At 39.1% G+C, this 19,966-nt stretch overlaps 3 protein-coding genes across 3 annotated transcripts; 2 read left to right on the top strand and 1 right to left on the bottom strand.

Annotated features, from left to right (window-relative positions):
• Positions 1-6,087: 6,087 nt before the first annotated feature.
• AK88_00104 (CK1/CK1/CK1-D protein kinase) lies at positions 6,088-8,513 on the top strand (the record flags this gene model as incomplete). The annotated part of the gene is made up of 8 exons (XM_012477755.1): positions 6,088-6,204; positions 6,419-6,488; positions 6,733-6,881; positions 7,045-7,117; positions 7,281-7,430; positions 7,609-7,785; positions 8,087-8,186; positions 8,378-8,513. 8 exons carry the CDS (start codon positions 6,088-6,090, stop codon positions 8,511-8,513), a joined length of 972 nt encoding a protein of 323 aa, XP_012333178.1.
• A 3,249-nt stretch (positions 8,514-11,762) lies between these two features.
• Positions 11,763-14,333, top strand: AK88_00103 (uncharacterized protein; the record flags this gene model as incomplete). Its single annotated transcript, XM_012477754.1, has 1 exon — positions 11,763-14,333. One exon carries the CDS (start codon positions 11,763-11,765, stop codon positions 14,331-14,333), a length of 2,571 nt encoding a protein of 856 aa, XP_012333177.1.
• Positions 14,334-14,862: 529 nt separating this feature from the next.
• AK88_00102 (uncharacterized protein) lies at positions 14,863-18,304 on the bottom strand (the record flags this gene model as incomplete). The annotated part of the gene is made up of 2 exons (XM_012477753.1): positions 14,863-17,975; positions 18,232-18,304. The coding sequence occupies 2 exons, from the start codon at positions 18,302-18,304 to the stop codon at positions 14,863-14,865; spliced, it is 3,186 nt and encodes a 1,061-aa protein (XP_012333176.1).
• Positions 18,305-19,966: the final 1,662 nt, after the last annotated feature.

Genomic DNA, 19,966 nt, shown 5'->3' with positions numbered 1-19,966 from the left:
TTTTTTTTTTTTTTTTTTTTTTACGTGCTGTAAACCCACATTTTGAGATCCTCCCAAAAAATGTTTACTTAAAAAATTAACGTTTAAAAATTTTGTTCTTCCGTCGCATGAACAGGCAAATACTTCTACAAGTATATATTTCCCACTTCACAAAAAGTTAAATTTTTTTTGTACATTTTCAACGCAAGATCTGTTGATAAAAAAATATATAAGTAGGTTCCATCGGTTCGCATGTCCAATTAACAAAAAGGGCTGTGTGAACATAATGTAAACGAAAAGAAAATCTGGTGTCACTCACAGTGTTCGTTCACCAAGCGTCCAAGCACAAAATATAGGCAAATGGGCATATTGACACGGGGGAAACAACACCCCTGGTGATACAGAAGAACCCGGCGTAGTTGGTTTCATTTCAAGTGGAGTAAACTGCCAAACGGTTGAAATGAAAAAAGAAAGAGATAAGAATTCCCTCACCGTTTATGCAAATTTGTGATGCTTATGTTATAATGGGAAGTTTCCTCTGTGAAAGTATACCTTCCAGGGGGGAGAACAAGGCGTTGTCACAACAACACAGAAATGACCTTGCTCCTTTCGAATAAGTACAACTTAAGCTGTACGATATATTGCAATCGCGCAATAGGGTTACCCAATAAGTGTATTATGCTACCGTCCATGCATTTTGTTGAATTATTTTATTTTTTTTTGGGGGTGCGAGAGGGGAAGCCTCACGTTCGTACAAGGAGCTAAAAAAGAAGTGTTGACAACAGACACATAAAACCCGACTACAGTAATAAAGGAAAATTCCCCGAAACGCTCCCGAACGGGATAGCAGCTTTTACCATCCCATTTGAGCACCTCACAGGGTAACACGAAAAAGACAGTTTCTACGATGTACGTAATTTTTTCCAATTGTGGGATTTGCAACTTTGGTAACATAACGCCTTATGTTTCCGTTTCCTTTTCCGTCCCCTTTTCCGTTCCCTTTTTTCCTTCCATTTGGGGCTCAATGGAATGCTTTTCTATGACGAATCAAAAAGGTGTGCTTCTTCTTCCCCGTTGAAATAGGCGACATGTCTGCTTTACATGAGCGACACGCCAATTGTATAGCCACACCGATGATTTGCCCTTATTATGTGCACAAGTCGCATGCAACTAATTTTGAATGGACCGTTCATTTGGCAGGAGAGAATAAACAGGAGTGATGCAAAAGTATGGACACTGGTCATGGTTTGTTGTGATGACCCCTTTTTGGTGTCATGCTTTCGGTGCGAAACCCCTGTGTGTACAACTTCCCCAACATATGTGTTACGATAATAATGCATAATATTAAAAAATAGATGGCGGGAACAACTTCATGGACAGGGCGACCTCACGGTGTGACAGCAAATAAATGTCAAATGAACATGGCCGACGTTTTAATCCTCCTTCGTAATGGCTAAATGCTTGAAATAGAATTTTTTTTTTTTTTTCACCTTTTTGTAAAGGGCTCCTGCAACCATACAACCATGTATCCACGTGTGCAGCAAAAGCAACAAACAGTGCTGTCTTAAAAATGGGCTAACGTGTGAAAGGCCAAATTGAAAAAAAAGGCGATGCGGGCGGAATGACGTGGTTTTGTATTTGCGTACTTTTTGATAGAAGAAATAGCCTTTCAGAATTCAAAGGGATAAAGAAAAAAGAAGCACAATAAACCATGGTTTGAAATGACCCGTCGAAAGAAAAAACCAGTGCGTGTACATACATCCGCACGCGTGCCTATTGCATTCCCATGTGAACGATGCCGTGTCTGCATTTACGCGCCAAGCAGCTCATGCAAAATGCCAGCCCGCACACACGTACAACTGCATGTGTTCATATGTATTACATATATATACATTCACCCGAAGCACATGTGTCCTCCTGGGCAAGCAATACATTGCGCTGAGCGGCCAACGCGAAGGTAAAAAATAGCTTCACAGGCCAAAATAGGGGAGGGTACATGCATACCGCGAATGTGCATATGTGAAAACGTACAATTGTACCTGTGTATGTGTGCTATATATATACATATCCATCCAAGTAGCCAATTCTAAAAAAAAAAAAAGACTAAAAGTTGCCTGAACGTTCATAAAAAAAAAAAAAAAAAAAAATACAAACCGAAACATACACACAAAAACAAACGAAAAGAAAGGACAACTAATAAAAGCACAGAAAAAGGTAACAAAACTTAACATAAATGTGAACGCACAATGTGGTAGATAAAATAATGACAAATATGATGTGGACAACCAACCACAATATATCATCTATAATCCGTAAGGAAAAAAAAAAAAAAAAAAAAAAATAGCTAAACAGTTATGCGCTATTTTGAAGTGATTTACCACCCATAAGCTTTCCTAAAGGTAATAAAAAAAAAAAAAACTATAAAAATCACACACATGCTACTACCACAAAGTGGTAAAAAAAAAGAAAACAAAACAAAAATGATGGCAAAATGATGGTTAAATGATCACTAAATGACTGCCCAAATATGATTGCCAAGAATGAATGACAAAGTGAATGCCAAAAAAAGTTGTTATACATGTCAAACTTTGCGAAATGTTTCTTTCACTTTTGCTAGCTTAAAACGTTCGTGAAGTTCCACCCTCGTTACCATTCACTTGTTTGTTTTTTTTTTTCAATCCATATAGAATTGTACATATTTTGCATATATGTTATACTGAATACCATTTAATATAACCACAATTATGTACCTTTGTTGCAATCCAAAACGAAATAGCTTTTAACATGTATTTAAAGAAAAAAATTATAACAGTTTGGTGAACAACAACCTTTTACTCGCCAAGCACAAATGCATTTTTTTTTTTTTTTTTTTTATTCCTTTTGTAACTACAAATAGCAAACACTTTGCGCGCGCTTGATAGCATATTTTACATGGCTGGTAAGTTTTTTAATACCCGGAATTATATTTTATTCGTAGTTCGGCGTGCCCGTTGAATGAAGCGCTTTTTTGTTTTTTCTACTCCGGATTGTGCTGTGCGTCTGTTCATTTGGGCTCCCTGCGCCTATATATATAAGTACGCGTCGTCTAACGCTTATTTTGTATGGCTTACTGGCACGCTCACTTTCACGCTTGCTAGCACACTTGCTGATCGCTTACTGCTACGCCCATTTGTACGCTTCCGCTCCGAGCTCATTTATATATACATTCACACGTTCACTTATGCGCGTTGCTTTGTCCCCTAAAGTCGAAGCAAATTCGCATACCATATAATAACAATCCGGGTGAGAAACATATTTGCACTTATTTATACGTAATCCACGAACATATACCCATATATTATTATATACACGTGTATATGTTTACGAAACATGGTACATTATATATTAATGCATTCACATCGCGCACTACGTCCACGTGTATATATATAAATAATATATACTAGTAATATTGTATCTGTAATAATATACGCAATAATATATTATACACTATACATTGTTTATCGCTTTACACTACATGCCTGGTAATACACATAAAAAATAATACGTTTACCTCGCATATCTGCACTATATACATATTTTGACCAAGCAAAATTAAAAATGAGTTTTGAATTAAAGGGTTATAAGAACGCCTCACTTAATCAAAAGAAACAAACCAGCAAAAGCGAAGCCTTTCCAAAGAGGAAAAAAAAATAAAAAAAATTAAAAAAAGAAGAAAAAAAAAAACATTATACATATATGTTACATATACATATACATTTATACATAAATTACTCATTATGCATTTATATATATAATTAATTGTATATATAAATATATCATTACAAACGAGAAACAAACAAAGATTAGTAATTAGGAAAGGAGGAACACGATAATCCTAACAAGTGGAAAAGAAAGAGGCAGAAAAAGAAGAGCAAGAAAAAAAGGGAAGAAGCAGGAAAAAAGGAAGAGTAAGAAAAGAAGAAAAAGTAAGAACAAAAGGAAGAGCAAGAAAAAAAGGAAAAGTAAGAAAAAAAGGAAAAGAAAAGAAGAAAAAGTAAGAACAAAAGGAAGAGCAAGAAAAAAAAGCAAAAGCAAGAAAAAAAGAAGAAATTGTTTTAAACAATAATACATATTCGAAAGTATGTTAACTTAAAACACGACTAAGGACGACTCATACTTTTCTCATTTGGTAATCATTCATGGTGATGTATGCAAAATGCCACATGGGTGTGATTTATAACGTGCAAAATGCGTATACAAAAAAGAAAAAGGGGAAAAATGGGTTGACTGGCGAATGCTATGTGGTTCGAGGAGCATGAGATGTAACACACATCTACTTGTAAAAGTGGCGCACAACACAGTATAGCATGTTCCATTTGCCTACATAGTCCATCGTGCATAATTATGTGCAGTGTTGTGTTTAGTACATGTACCGTAAGCATGGTAGCAAGTTATATGAATTATATTACCCATAATCCTTTCTCGCATTCTGTGGTGCGAACGTGGCATGTAGGGACACCTGTAGAAGTTACGAGGCCTACTTGCACAGCATCTTCGTATGCTCATAGGCATGTGCATAATATATGTGTTTTTGTGTTGGTTGCTCTCATTGTACGTATGTGTGAACGTAGGGATCAGCGTGTACACTTTTTCTGTGCACTGGATTTACCTCCCAACCTAGTGTGACACGTCGCATCTGAACGGGTTATATACTCGTAAACGAGCATGTGCATATTTGTATGTGTCTATGTGATGCGTGTCGATTGTCCAACTTGTTCCTCGTCGTTCATGTGAATGCCTGCCACGTCCCGTCCTGGCTTCATCAGAGGGAGCGTTATGCAGGGGTGCACATAATGCCGTTGAGCCGTTGCCAAATAGAGCACGTATCAGTGTACACATATGTACATATGTATGTATATGTATATATGTATGCATACGCACGTGCTCACATGATGATGTACATGCTTGTTTACAAACATACTTGCTATAGTACACCCGAAGGGGTGCCACTTCCGTTTCTCGCCGTGCTAAGTAGTTGGCGCAGATGCGAACACCACACCAAGTTGAAGTGAATACATTTACATGACCACAAATGTGTACGAGCACGTCCATGCATAATTCCGTTCTCATATCATCCCTCGCCCCCTCCCATTGCGTGCGTACGTGTAAATATGCATATGCGCAGTGGTGACCATAAGTGAAAGCTCGCTCACGTTGTATGCGCAGAAATGGTGCTCTAAATGTAAAAAAGAAAAAACCAAAAAAAAAAAAAACAGGAAAAATACATACGCGCGAATATGATTTTTTTTGTTTGCTTTGGAAGTTTTAATTTTGCAAAGGCGGATAATTACGATGGTGTGATGATCATGCTCAGAGTGATGATGTAAAATGCTTACATGTGCACAAAAAAAAAAAAAAAAAAAAAAAAAAAAAAAAAAAAAAAAGCTTTTAACCAAATGTGATATATGAATATTGTCATTTTTTTTTTTTGCGAAAAGACATTTTTATCATACCAAATGGGGAGAGGCTGCATCCAGTTTTTTCACTTGCATATGACCATTGGTATGAAAAAAAGAAATTAGCGCAACATTACTCATCGTTATTGTTTTCATTTCTTTTGTGGTACATTTTTTATGTTTACTCTTATTTTTTTTTTTTTCTTCCCCCCCCTCCACGTCAATGATGTACGTTAGACAATTGTGTTGAGGGAATAAATTGGAAATATAAAAATTGCATTCATGTTCTCTTTTCTTGCTACATGCGAAATCGTGGCCACTTTTTCGCGTATGAAGAGCTTCTTCCGTTGTTTGGACAAGGAGTACTACTCTTTACGCGTATGACCAGGCGAATGCATCCTTCGTTCGCGTGTGGATTAAGCAGATGAGCGGATGCAAGAATGAATATATGCCCGCTTGTACATGTACATGCTCACTTATGCTCGCTCCAGCCCACTTATGCACACTCCAGCCCAATAATACACGCATAACCATATGCACGTTTAGTGCGTACATGTATTACCCCCCATTCGTTCCCATGCCCATACTCATACCCATAATAAAATGTCGCCCCCCCCTTTTTTTTTTTTAACCCCTTTCCCTACACCCGCAGCTATAACACAACAAACAAATCATGGAAATAAGAGTAGCGAACAAATATGCGTTAGGAAAAAAATTAGGGAGCGGCTCTTTCGGTGACATTTATGTCGCCAAAGATATTGTAACAATGGAAGAGTACGCCGTAAAATTAGTAAGTACAAAAAAAAAAAAAATGCCCAGATTGTATTCCGTGTTAGAGATATGCTTGTGAAATGGTCTTCAGTCGATGAAGACAAGCCGTCATGGCAGGATAAATTTCGACCCTCTTCTTGTTCATATCTGTGTTGTGTACTTGTCTTTGTCCACATTGTGTCAACGTTGTTAACATTGCGAACATTTTTTTTGCACGACCCCCCCTCCTGCAGGAATCAACGAGATCGAAGCACCCTCAGCTGCTGTACGAATCGAAGCTGTACAAAATATTGGGAGGAGGAAGTACGTTACACATTTTTAACCCTTTTACCAACATTAAAACGTGGCCTTATGTGTAGAGAAGCGCCGTGCGCATATATATGTATATATATTTATATATATATATATATATATATATAGGCGCGGCGCTTTTCTCCTTATATGGCAACGTTTTCATGACTACAAAAGAAAGATGCCCTTTTGCTCCACGTCTCCGTTACACCATTTCTCATGTTTATGCTTTTCCCCCTCTCGCCCCCCCTTTTAGTCGGAGTACCGAAAGTGTATTGGTATGGCATAGAAGGGGACTTCACCATCATGGTTCTCGACCTATTGGGGCCATCTCTAGAAGATTTGTTCACCCTTTGTAACAGAAAATTCTCTTTAAAGACTGTCCTCATGACAGCCGATCAAATGGTTAGACAAATCGCATAATCGTTAAAATATATATATATAATAAAATAAGGCAGTGTGCAATATGTGTGTGCAGTCATATGTGTCCTTATCGAGCTGAAGATATGAAATGGAATATTTACTCATATTTTTTCATCTTTTTTTTATGCAAAATCCTCTCCCACAGTTAAACCGAATTGAATACGTTCACTCCAAAAATTTCATACACAGAGATATCAAGCCGGATAACTTTTTAATAGGTAAATCCTCTCGAGGAATTGCAGTCCGGGTGGTGATTGTTACTCCGCCCCTAAGTTTGAATTGGGCAACGTATAGAATGTTCCAGCCGAACTTACAATTTGTACATGATAACTTCTTCGTATAAATATGCATGCGCTTTGTTTTTTTATGTCCCTTTTTCAGGAAGAGGAAAAAAAGTTACCCTGATTCATATCATCGATTTTGGACTTGCGAAAAAGTATAGAGATTCAAGATCGCATACGCACATTCCATACAAGGAGGGAAAAAACTTGACCGGAACGGCAAGATATGCCAGCATAAACACACATTTAGGTAAGCCGCCCAGACGAGACGAGATGAGTCGAGGCGATGCCCTTGGTGCGTGCGTTAGTGACGCGCCTCATTAAGAAGCAAAACTCTACCAATGTGCCCACGTGGTGACATGGGTTATATTCGTCAAATGGTTTTCCTCTACATGTTTTACTCATTTTTCCCCCTCCTCTCCCGCCAGGCATCGAGCAATCGCGCAGGGACGATATAGAAGCCCTGGGATATGTTCTCATGTATTTCCTGCGAGGCAGTTTACCATGGCAAGGCCTGAAGGCTATTTCCAAAAAGGATAAATACGATAAAATTATGGAAAAGAAAATATCCACCTCTGTAGAAGTCTTGTGTAGAAATTCAAGCTGTAAGGCGAGAAGAGGCGATCTGAGTTTTTTTTTTTTTTTTGTTTTATGCCTTCCTTTTTTTATGCATCATACAAAAATGAGTTCCCTTTTTGGAGGGGGGAGGAGGATGACGTGTGATCAGTTGTCGTGTGATGTGCGCGAAGTGTATGCTGTACGGATGCAGAGACATCATTTGTGATGAGAAGCATACGTGATCACTCCCCCCCCCTTCGCGCCCCATCATTGCTTCAACCCGAGCGAGCGTGTTATGTGCGCAAATATACACATGGTGTTTCCGCCCCACCCTTTTCCACCCTGTAGTCGAATTTGTAACCTATTTAAATTATTGTCGATCTTTGAGATTTGAAGATAGACCCGATTATACCTACCTGAGGAGACTCCTGAAGGATCTGTTCATAAGGTGAGTAGCGCGACAGATGTTTTGCAGGTGCCATACAGATGGAGCAAAATATATGGCAATTGTTGGTGCAACAAAAGGAGGGGCGGATTATTTTCCTGCCTGGCGCGAGTGACGTTTTGCTCTTGGCGAGCACATATTTTGTGTTTCCAACATGTGACCACATTTTTCCCCCCCCATCCCTTCCACCGCAGAGAGGGATTCTCTTACGACTTTTTGTTTGACTGGACATGTGTCTACGCATCAGAAAAGGACAAAAAAAAAATGTTAGAAAATAAAAACCGCTTCGACCAAACGGCGGATCAGGAAGGCAGAGTGAAGCAAAACTAGCAAAAAATTTCAGCGTCCATTTTGGGAAAAATTAAGTAGCCAAATTTAATACCTACATTAACATTTACCCATGTACAGATATATGCGAAAATGTGATTACATGTATATATATACATATGTATACATATATGTATGCATGTGTTTATGCACGTGTATGTGTGCTGTTTATTTATTTTTTTTCCTTTCCCTTCGCGACATAAAGTGTAGTAAAAAAAAAAAAAAAAAAAAGGAACTCGCGTTGTTTTCCTAATGTTCTTGTGCACTGTTAACCTAAACAAGTTACATCTCTCTCTTCCCCCCCCCCCTCTTACCCAAGTGTGCATGCAAATATATGTGTGTGCATGTTTCTATATTCGCTCTTTACAGCCCATGCGTTGTACAGCCGTGCGTGCGTGCCGGTCGACCACCTACCTGCACACCCGAAGACGAATTCCCCACACGCAGCGCACTGTACACACACACATACACACGCTCTCTGTTGTTATTAATGAATCTCTTCCATTTAAATTTGTACGAATACACCATTAGAGCCCAGTGTATCTCTGCTACTTCCTCATATGTTTCATTGTACACGTTAATGTAATAATCCTTTATGTGATTAATGTGTATAAACTTGTGCGTATGGTATTTGCGCGCAGTTGGGTATTGTATTATATCCCTACGTCTTGTTGATAGGTGGAAGTTGTGTCGTTTCTTTTCGTGTCGTATTCCTTATATGTGTTGGTAGTTGCGCGCCCCTTTGTACATGTATTATGTGCCGCGCACATGTGCCTCTCACACGTATTCGCACTTGTGCTCATTTTTTCCCCCCCTTTTTTTTCCCCCCTTTTTTCCATGTTTTTTTAAAGAATACGTTATGCGCATGTGTATATGTGTGAGCAGGCCTCTGCCGCTACAGACGGGTGTCCACACATATGTACATGCTCTATACACATATATACATGTACATATATATATATATATTGACATATACATATATATATATAGAGGCGCGCATATGCACACCTCTGTTTCTGCACACACATATATTCCTACGCATGCATATGTACGTACGAATGTGTGTGTTGTGCCCCCCCCTCCCATAGGCCTCTACAAAAAATGGTCCATGTCTACAATACACAGTGTTGTTTATACACACACCGGTGTGCGAATTTAGGCGAACGCGCGTGTGCGTGTGTACAGTATGTACATACATACGTGCGTATATAAACACGTATATAAATGCATATATATATGCGGACAGTTCTGCGAATAATTATGCGAATATATTTATACATATATATACTCATATGTGCATACATGTGTGCATGTGTTGTATATGTTTTTTAACATTGGATTATAATTTTAAGTGCAAAAAAGAAAAAAAAAAAAAAAAAAAGAAATTAGAAATACTTAAAATGTTATGTGATTCAAGATGTATATTTTTCCTTCTTTTTTTTTCTCCTGTTCTTTTTTTTCTTTTTTTTTTTTTTCTATATCTGCATTTATAAGTTGTAGTTGTTTTTTTTTTTTTCTTTTCTTTTTTTTTAAACATTATTATTATGCCCCTTTTTTTTATTATTATTATTTTTTTTTTTTTTTCCCTAAACCCTTTAAACATATGAAATATTTATTTTTAAAATTTTAAAAAAAAGTATAAAGTATAACATTTTAGAAGACACAAGTATTTGCGCCTTATGCGAAGGCCGTGCAGGGCACGCTGCGTGTTTGCCCTCCACAAGGGGGAAACAAATAAGGGGACAAATAGACCAAGTGAGGCGATAAATAAACCGATAAATAGGCCCATACGTATGTGACCATATGGATAATGGCGTCCGCCATTTCACTTTTCCCCCGATAGGGACTTTTTACACGCACCTCTTGGTGAACATACCCCACTGCCTTAAACGCGAAGGGGGCAGGCGCGTGGCAAATGTGACTGTAAACACAATATAGGGTGTGAATATTCCTTCGACCCATGCGCGCATAAAACGCAGGGGGGAAGTAGGAAGAATTGTTTTGTCCTCTTTGACTTTTTCTTTTTACAAGGATGGTATAAAAATAACTCATTAAAGTGGCCCCCAAAGACGTTTTAAAAATATTAAAAAAAAAATAATAATAATAATAATAAATAAATAAATAAGCTAATAGAAAAACGAACCAAAAAATTACATACATAAATAAACAGATAAAAGAATAAAACAAAGCGGGCTAACCTGCTGTGGAAAAAGTTGCCATGTTATTGTCCCCCGAAATGGCCTCCCCTGCGCATTTAACGAGGAAGAGGGGCGCATAATAATGACTTTGTGCCTTCTACCTTTTTCCTGCCCCGTTCGCCGTCTCTCTACCCCCCGGAAATGCACTATACACGTACTATATGTATTATACATATGAAGCAAGTACAAGCTTATTTTCCCGTTGTACCGACGCGCATGCCGCAGGTACCAAGAGCCCTGGGTATCCTAAAAAAAAAAAAAGGTAGCAATTTCACAACGTGCTAACCGGAACATTGAAACTTCGTGCTGGGGGCGTTTGTATACCAATACAATACCGTGTATTCCCCCCCTCACCTATACGTTCTCTTGCCAAAAAAAAATGTGAGGCAATTTTTTAAGGAAAATAATAATCCTGCGCGGTGAGCAATATGACGATGTGAGGAAAGGGCGGCCTCCCCGTTTTGTATTCCTTATGAGACCCAATTTATGTTTTTTTTTTTTTCTTTCGCCCCACTATTGCGGGTGTTTCACGTTAAAATCTACACGCGCCCTTGCAACTTATGATGGCCTTTGTTCATTTTTGAAAAGAATAAAATTAGCTTCTCCCCATCTGGGGTTACAAAATAGGGCATTTCTTATTCGTTTCTTTTTTTTTTTTTTTTTTTTTTTTTTCCATCGCTTCGTAAATAATAAAGGGTCATGTTAGGGGTAAACTCCAACCGTATGGGAGTTGGGAGAAATGACCTTACTACCTCTTCCCTTTTTCTTACCTTCTCTAAAGGCTTTACTATGTACTATAGTCCCCTTCCTTTTTCATTCTCCGTTTGGCCATTGTGAGCACTTTTTTTTTTTTTAGTACATTTTTGGCTTAAGGGACGTAGAGAGAAGTTCCTTTGCAAAAAGTTACACTCCTGAACGGGTCACCCGAACATACAAAACGGAGTACATCGAAGCAGACTGAAAAGGGGGAAAGCGTTGTCCCGCCCCGTACACGACCCACAAGTGTACGCAGACGTAACGTTGTATCCCTCATTTGACATACCCCCTTTCCAACATGAGCGATGCGCAAGAGAACGCGTCGGACATTTGCGTGCTCGATGTAATAAAATCCCATTTTGAATCGAAGAAATTTGAACATGTGCTTAAATTAACAAAGAAGATTTACTCCAATGAGGAGTATGATGAGTACGCGCTGAGGGCTAGGTACTACTGCCTGATTGAGAAGGGGGAGTTCACCAAGCTGGTGCACGAAATTATGCACACGCTGGTGGGAAGTGATGGAGCGAAGAAAGCTACACAAGGTGGTAAAGGTGCGTCTGCGATTGGTAACAGAAATAGAAGTACATTTAAGGACCTCTTCCAAAAAAACTATGAATGCATTAAGAGGAAAAATGTTCTATTCGAGCTCTTCTATTGTATGTACAAATTAAAGAAGCTAAAAAAACTCAACGGCTGTTTGAAGTACGTGGCTGAGAAGGAAAAGACGTTGCCCCAATTTATTGAAGTACTTTTGGCAGAGGTAAATTTCAGACTACACCATTTCGAAGCGTCCATTGGTTGGTACGAAAATTTGCTGGAGTGTCAAAATGCCAAGCAGGCAGTGGCGGCCTCCATTAATGTAAACAGCGGCTACTTCTCCCTGTACCTCAAACTATTATATGAGTATAATTTTTTGCGCAGTGTTAACTCGAGGGTCAGTTCTGATAAAGCGAAACAGAAAGACATTGAAGAGGTGAAAAATCAAATTGTAACCAACACGGATGGTTTCAAATACGATGAAGAAAGGGATAGCTTTGAGCAAATATTTAATTATGCTACTTTTTTTATAATTGAAAAAAATTACACGGAAGCGATAAAATTTCTTGACTTGGCAGATGCCATATGTAGGAGTACCTTTGTTGGGGGAAGCGGCTCTAATTCTGTGATCGCTGATGGGGCGGAGGACCTGGACCATGAAAAGGGCGACGACATGGATGACCAGGGGGATGATGAGGGGGGTAAACTAGGAAGCCACATAGATCAGGGGAAAAAACGTTTAAGTGATAACAGGCCCAGAGTTTCCTTCTCTGGGGAGGACATACTAACGAACAAACGGACGCTCGTTCAGTTACAGAGGGCTTATGTCTACTCCAAATCGAATCGCCTCAAGGACGCCATCGAAATATATGAAAGTGTCTTAGAGAGCTACGTGGAAAATGGGCAAAGGGGGGACGCTGCACATATTGATAACGTTATCCCTCTGGTGGCGTACAATAACTACCTTGCCCTGAGGCATAATTGTGAAAGTCCAAGTGTTCGCCATGTGAAGCCCAAGGGGAAGAGCGCCCCCGGGTCGGGACATCCCCCATCAGGACAAACACCCCCTGCACACGCGCCATCCGCACATGCAACATCCGGATCGCCTCTCAACTTCACCCTCACCCAGGACAAATTGAACAAAATCAAAAATGACCTACGAATGAGTAAAAGTAGTTCTCACAACCACGTAAGCCAATTTATGCAATCCATAGCTCTCTTCAACGAGTGCGTGTACAGTCTGGGGAATGACCAGAAGGACGAATTCAAATCAAAGTTGAAAAGTTTTACTACACGTTTTGGAAATTCGATACTCCTAGATAAATTAATAGCTCTCTTTTTAAAAAGCGAAATGGCACACGTCAAATGTAAGCACCACCTGCTGAAAAATATTCATCTGATGTACTCCTATCAAAACAAAATAAAATTTCTCAACGCATACTTATCCTTATGTTATGAAAAAAAAAGTTTTACAGAAATAGTCAAAATGTATAGGAAATATGAATATGTGTTTAAGATGGATGCCCATCATTATCGCACCTTTTTTTCGAATTTATTTTATGTTTATATATGTGCTCGTTATGGAGAGGAGTCCCTTCCCGTGGTGGGGAAGAATAATGCCTCCGTAAACAGCACTCCTATCAAGGGTGCCGACGGTCTCGTCGCACCGCACAATCTCAACCTCGTCATCGACCTCTTCAACAAATACAAGCAAGCTATTAAAACGGATATAAAAATTGTTAATTACCAGACGGTCTTTCTAGTTAGCAAATATTTATTACAGCATGGCAAGGAACAATTGCTCATGGATCTGTTTGATCATTTGTCCAAGCACGTAAAAAATGACTTCAACTTTTTTTCTTGCTTCACTTATATATATACCTATATTAATATGGAACATACACGTAAATACGAAGATAAATTGAAGAAGGCTGTCCTAACCGAGACCTATCTTATTGATGTAGAAGATTTGGAGAATAAAAATTTCTCTCTGGGATTTTCCTCCTCCATGGCTACTACTACTATCCCTGCTGGTGGAAACGTCCATACCGCTTCCCCTTCAACAATGCCCATAGATAAGAATAAAAAAAAACGAAAGAGATCGAAGAAGACAAAGAATAAAAAGGATGGGGTGGGTAACCACGCTGGTTACGACCCAGAAAAGTGGCTTCCGAAACATGAGAAGAGCGGATTCAAGAAGTCCAAGAAGAAGAAACAGAAAACAGCCGAGGCCGCGCCCAAACAGAAGGTTATTGTCCTGGAGCAACCCAAGAACAACCCAGACGGCTCCTCAAAGCTGCAAGGGTTGAAGAAGCGCCGCAAAAAGTGATTTGGAGCAGGAAGCGGGCCTTTTCCACGCAGGCTTCCATTGTACAACTGCGCTACCCACATTGAACACAATTTTTCAATCATGCTATAATAAACTCTGCGCATTTGCGCCCACTATACTGTCCTTCGCTTTTCCCTTGCCCCCACTTCGGGCCTCACACACTTACCTAAAGAACATAATTAAAGAATAGTTATCATCACGCACATGCGATGAATGATATAGTTTTTTTTTGATAAAATGTATAACTTGCGTTTTTTAAAAAAAAAAAAAAATGTGTTGAAAAAACCGGCAGGGAAAAAGAGAATACTCACCCTGAATTTTTCATTTTCGAAAAAAAATTCCATTCGTGGGACGCCGCGGGGGTGTCTCCTCCAGCATCTTTTACAAGAACGTATAAAAAGCTTGCGGAGCAATCAATCAGGTACTTGCACGATGTCCTGTACGTGTGGCATCCAAGTAGCGTAACCCCTTATATACGCGTTGTAGTAACCTCATACACACTCGTCCGTCTGCCCATCATCATGGCAACTCAACTCTCGTCGTCGTAGTCGATGTCTCCGTAGGCCCAGATGACGAGCTTGGCCTTCTTCGCCACCACCTCTTCCTTCTTGAGTTTCTCAAATATCTTGGTGTCACTGCGGTTGTCCACATAGCAAATGCCGCTGGAGACCATGTCCTCATTCACACTCTTGACATTCTTGTTCGTGGTGAACTGTTCGTAGTCGTAAAAAACCACGTGGTAAAAGGAGCTGTTCTTTTCCTTCTTTTCAAATTTGACATACAAAAATTTATCCAGTAGAAATTTCTTCACATAGATAATCAAATCGGCTTTATTTTCAACCGGAATTTTAACCCCAGCTAAGGAAACCCTTATGCTGAATGGAGGATAATTTTTTAAACTCAACCCATCACTCAACTTTTTAATATCTTCAAAATTTAACTCATCCTCATTTCCAAAATCGATATACTTAACGAGGGCTTTCTTCTTCGCTTTATTTACTTGTAGGATAACTGCTCGGTAGTAACATTTATCTATGTACTTGGCAATGACTAGGGTGTTTTTTTTAACTTCTGGCAGCACATGCTGAGATGAAGATTCTAAGTTGGCTGGCTTGTTTAGCTCATCTTGTAATTTTTTTAACTGATCCTGTTTGCTCTTCAGCTGAATGTAAATATTGTTTATATCTTCCACGTAGGAGCAGTAATAAATATTATCAAATTGGGATAAATTTTTTTGTCCATTGAGGATAACATTATCTGTGTCGTCTTCATTGTCTTCTATTTTTTCAATGGCCCAAATGTTTCTCTTTTCCTTCTTTGATTCCTCAACAGCTTTCACGTAATTGTTTCTTTCATTCGTGTTACTTAATCCTATTTCGTTAAGCATTCCATACCCTAAACTCAGTAGGTGCAAACCAAAGTCCTTATTCTGGTGACGTAAAATACCTATGAAATTTCCTCCCTTATCACATGATAAGATGGTTATTTGCACATTTCTCTGCATGAGCATTTTTCTTGTATATTTGTAGGCCTGAAAAGCTATTTCCTTCAGCTCCAATTTTTCTTTCTTGCTAGACTTGCCATCTCCATTCAGTATGATCTGTGCATCGTCGCCATCATACTCTCCTACTCCGTTAACTTTTTTCATTTTCATTTGGCCAGCTGCGGTACTCATCATACTTCCAATTTCTTTCAAATTAATTTTCTGCACAGAGATACCTAGTAGGATAAAATTTATTAACAAATTCTGCGAAGGGATATGTAGCTTGAATTTGTTTGCTCCGTATATATAATCCACACATGCGTTTAAATTGTTATACTTGTTAAGGACATTCTCAAATGATCTGGCTCGTAAGGAGTTTTCGCTTCCACTTATATTATTAATTTTTATAATATCGATGTGTGGGTTAAATCTTCCAAGCTTCTTCTCTTGTGCTTCCTTTTCTAATTCTTGAAGTCTGAAATAGTTACTCGCCTTTTCGTCCTCTTGTTTGTGGTTCATCACTTTGGCTAATCCTCTAGCCACGAGTTGTTCGCTCATGTTGATCAGCGTGTGATCGTGCTCCTCGTCCATGTGGGCCTCCGCATTGCCATTCATCTTTGCACCCTTCTTCACACCCGAACCGTTTCCCTCACCACTACTAATAGCGCCCCCTTTCTTGGCGTTTTTTTTCTTTTTTTTCTTCTCTTCTACATCGCCACCCCACTTACTACTAGTCACAGCTGCATCACCTTTTTTAATGTCCTTTTTCTTATTCTCCATTTTGTAGACGCTAACAAAATGCATCCTTCCCTTGTCATCTGAGCATTGCGGGATGTACCCCTCGCTATTGCTCTGTGGTGTTCTCACATACTCCGTAACAATTTTTACCACCTCACCCGTAATTTGATTCTTCAAATAATCCTTTGCCGATAAGCATAAAGTGTTAAGAACCAAATCAGTGCTGTGCTTTTCACACTTGATGGAAGCCATATACAATCTCCTTTCCTCATTGTGATAATCTATAATGATAACATCTCCATAGAGAACCTCAATAACCGTCGCAAAATACTCCTTTTCATAATCGACTTTTTTCTCTGTGTAGTTTATCCACTTCTTCTTCCTCAGCTGTATGGCTTCATCCAAAGCCCTCTTATACTCGACAGCATTCTCTACATACTTAATGGTGTACTCATTAATATACGCATAGCCATTTTTCAAAAGGAGAGTACAAATATTTCCTAGCTTGTAAAACACATTTGCATATAAATTGCAGTTGTTGTCCATGTGTTTGATCACAATTTCAATGTCTCTGTTTAGTAACCTGGCTTCAACAAACTTTTTTGTCTCCATGGCATACTGTTCCTCTTTCACATTTTCTACATTGTTCACAACTTCCTTTTTAAACATATCAACTATGATACCACACAATGTGAAGGAGAAGTAGTACATGGTTTTGTAACCCACTGCTCCTTTTCCCACCTCATCAACATCACTGTCTCCTTCTCCTCCTCCCTCTTTATTTTTTTTTTGAGTTTTTTTTCCACCTGCGCTTTTTTTCTTCTTCCCCTGTGCTCCACTATTACTTTCTCCAACAGCTCCATTTTGTAATCCACTACCCCCAACTATGCTCATCATGTTAGCTTCCCTCTTCTCATTCGTTTCCATCTCAGCATAGACACGAAAGTTAGATCCATCCCTCACATGTTCAACAACGCACTTCAAATTTCTGTTTAAAAACATATCGTATATTTTTTTATTTTGATTTTTGTCATTATAGGAGTATACAATATTCCTAACATAGCTGTTAATGTTGTTTCCAAATATGCCTAACTTTTTTTCCTTTGCATGGACGTAGTAAGCCTCCAAATCAGCATATACATTCGTTTTAACATTCTTGTTGGAGACCAGATTAGCGTAACCCCTCTCAAGTAACATCACTGATAAATTTTGATCCTCGTAAAATACACTACAATACGTTCTGTTGTTATAAATATACTCTACTACAAAACTCACATTTTTGCCAATGATCATTTTACGAATGAATTCTCTGCTTTCCCATGCGAAAGGCTCTTCACTCTTTTCTGCATTTTGACTTTTCATGAACAACCTGGGGCATTGGATGCACGCCAAGCTAATTTGTCTTTCCTGTGCAACGCCACCTATGGATCAGGATGGGAAATGGATCAATATAAAAGTGTATGCGTAGCTCAAATGGAGAAGAGGGGTACAAACTGGGGTGAGCCGTGCTGTAACTGAGCTACATATATACATGGTTCACACATTATTTCTGCATATGGGGGGGTATAGTAGAAGCCTCATCGGCACACATCAACAAATGCGTATAAAGGCATGCGGTTCGCACATTAGTACTTCTATACATTCACGCGTGCGTCTGCTGTGGCCCATCCTACTTACCCTTTTTGGCGCCAGCCAAAATGTAGGTGTCCGCTGACACGACCTGCTTTACGATCCCGTTCAGTCTTTCCATTTAGGTTACAAGTATATTCTGGAACATAAAATGGAGCGGCGAAGGGGACCTTTCGTAGAACTGTGTCCAAGCCTATATAAATATGTGCCTATACCTATATAATTGTATCCTTTTTTTTTTCTTTCTTTCTTTTTTTTTTTTTTTAAAGTAGGCTCAGATAGGGTGAAATGACTACTCTTGTTTTATAGTTCCCTGTTCAAGCGAAAGCTACATATTTGCCGCGTTGCCAAGTTAGCGATTAGCAAATTGATTAATTTTGTTGCGTATTCCTGTTCGCGCGAATTTTTTGATGTATTTATAATTGTTTAATACAATTTTGTTCACTGTTTTGCTTTCCCTTTGCTATTATTTTTTCTTGTTACTTTTGCTGTTACTTTTTGTTATTGCTTTTTTTTTTTTTTTTTTTTTTCCCTTTGTTTTCCTTTGCGCACTGCTGTTCCCTTTGTAGATGGCTCTAGAATGCTCTTCGGTAATTTGCACGTTGAACACGTGTTTACTGACCGGCATGTAAACCTCTCTTGGCATAATGCCTGGAGGGACACGGGGGGGAGGGGGGGGGAAATGTCGATGAATGCGTTTGCAATTGGCACAGTTCGATGTATTTTGTTTTTTTTTTTCCATTCTATGTATTTTTTTTTTTTTTTTTTCATTTATTCTCCCATTTGCTGCGTTGCAAACGAAAACCATCTCTCGTGCCTACATAAATGCGGCATGCCATGCAATTGCATATCCAATCCTATCTTATCCTGTGATATGCTCCTTTTTTTTTCGACGTTCACATGTACGTACCTACGCGCGTACTGCCTTATCACGTGCCCATGTACTCATGTGTAGGCTGGAGCGTCCACCTCTCGCGTTCCATGAACATAAGAAGGAAAAGGTTTTAAAACAGGGCCACAATATGTAGGCACCTGCACGTGTAACCTACGAGTACCTACCAGTACACACGTTTGCTTTTCCATTTCCTTTTGAGCACATGTATACATTCATATATGGATATTCCCCCGGTTCCATTTTTTCCCTTGTTCCTAATTGATGTTGAGCACATGTGGAGTAGGCCGTATTACGTCCCATTTGCAACTTCGACATTTTTACGCTCTTTCTCACCGGGCGTGTGGGGGGCACCTACTCAGATTAATAGTTGCATGTATCCTTGCTCCCAGCGGAATACATATAGAGGGGTACACGTACTCATAAGTGTAGATGACATATGTGGCGGTACAACCCGTATGTGCATACAGATGAACATTGTTTGTGCCCCTTCCCTTTACCTGTGTAAACCTTGTAGGGTGCACGCGTGAGCAACGCTGAGCTATTTCGCCCCCGTAAGCATAACCCCTAATATATTTTTCCTTCACTTATACGCACAATACATCAAGTTTCTTCACAGGGCTTTGAGAAAATATGCACGCGAATATTACCTAAGCGTGACGAGTGCCATTCTGCGCGTGAGCCCCAATCAATCAATTTTTTCCTTTGAAGGAAAAAAATAAAAACACAATTTTGAAAAGAGGCCACCTCAAAGCAATCATCTCATAAGTGAGCACTTAAAAGAGTGACGTAAATGCAGCCAATTTTACACCCCCCTTACGCAATCGTCATCACTCATAAAAAAAAAAAAAAAAAAAAAAAAAAAAAAAATTCAAACCATCATTATTTACG

This window comes from Plasmodium fragile, assembly GCF_000956335.1.
Source record: "Plasmodium fragile strain nilgiri unplaced genomic scaffold supercont1.1, whole genome shotgun sequence".
NCBI lineage: Eukaryota > Apicomplexa > Aconoidasida > Haemosporida > Plasmodiidae > Plasmodium > Plasmodium fragile.
Note: the sequence above shows the minus strand (reverse complement) of the source record. Positions and strands in the feature narration are given on the sequence as shown.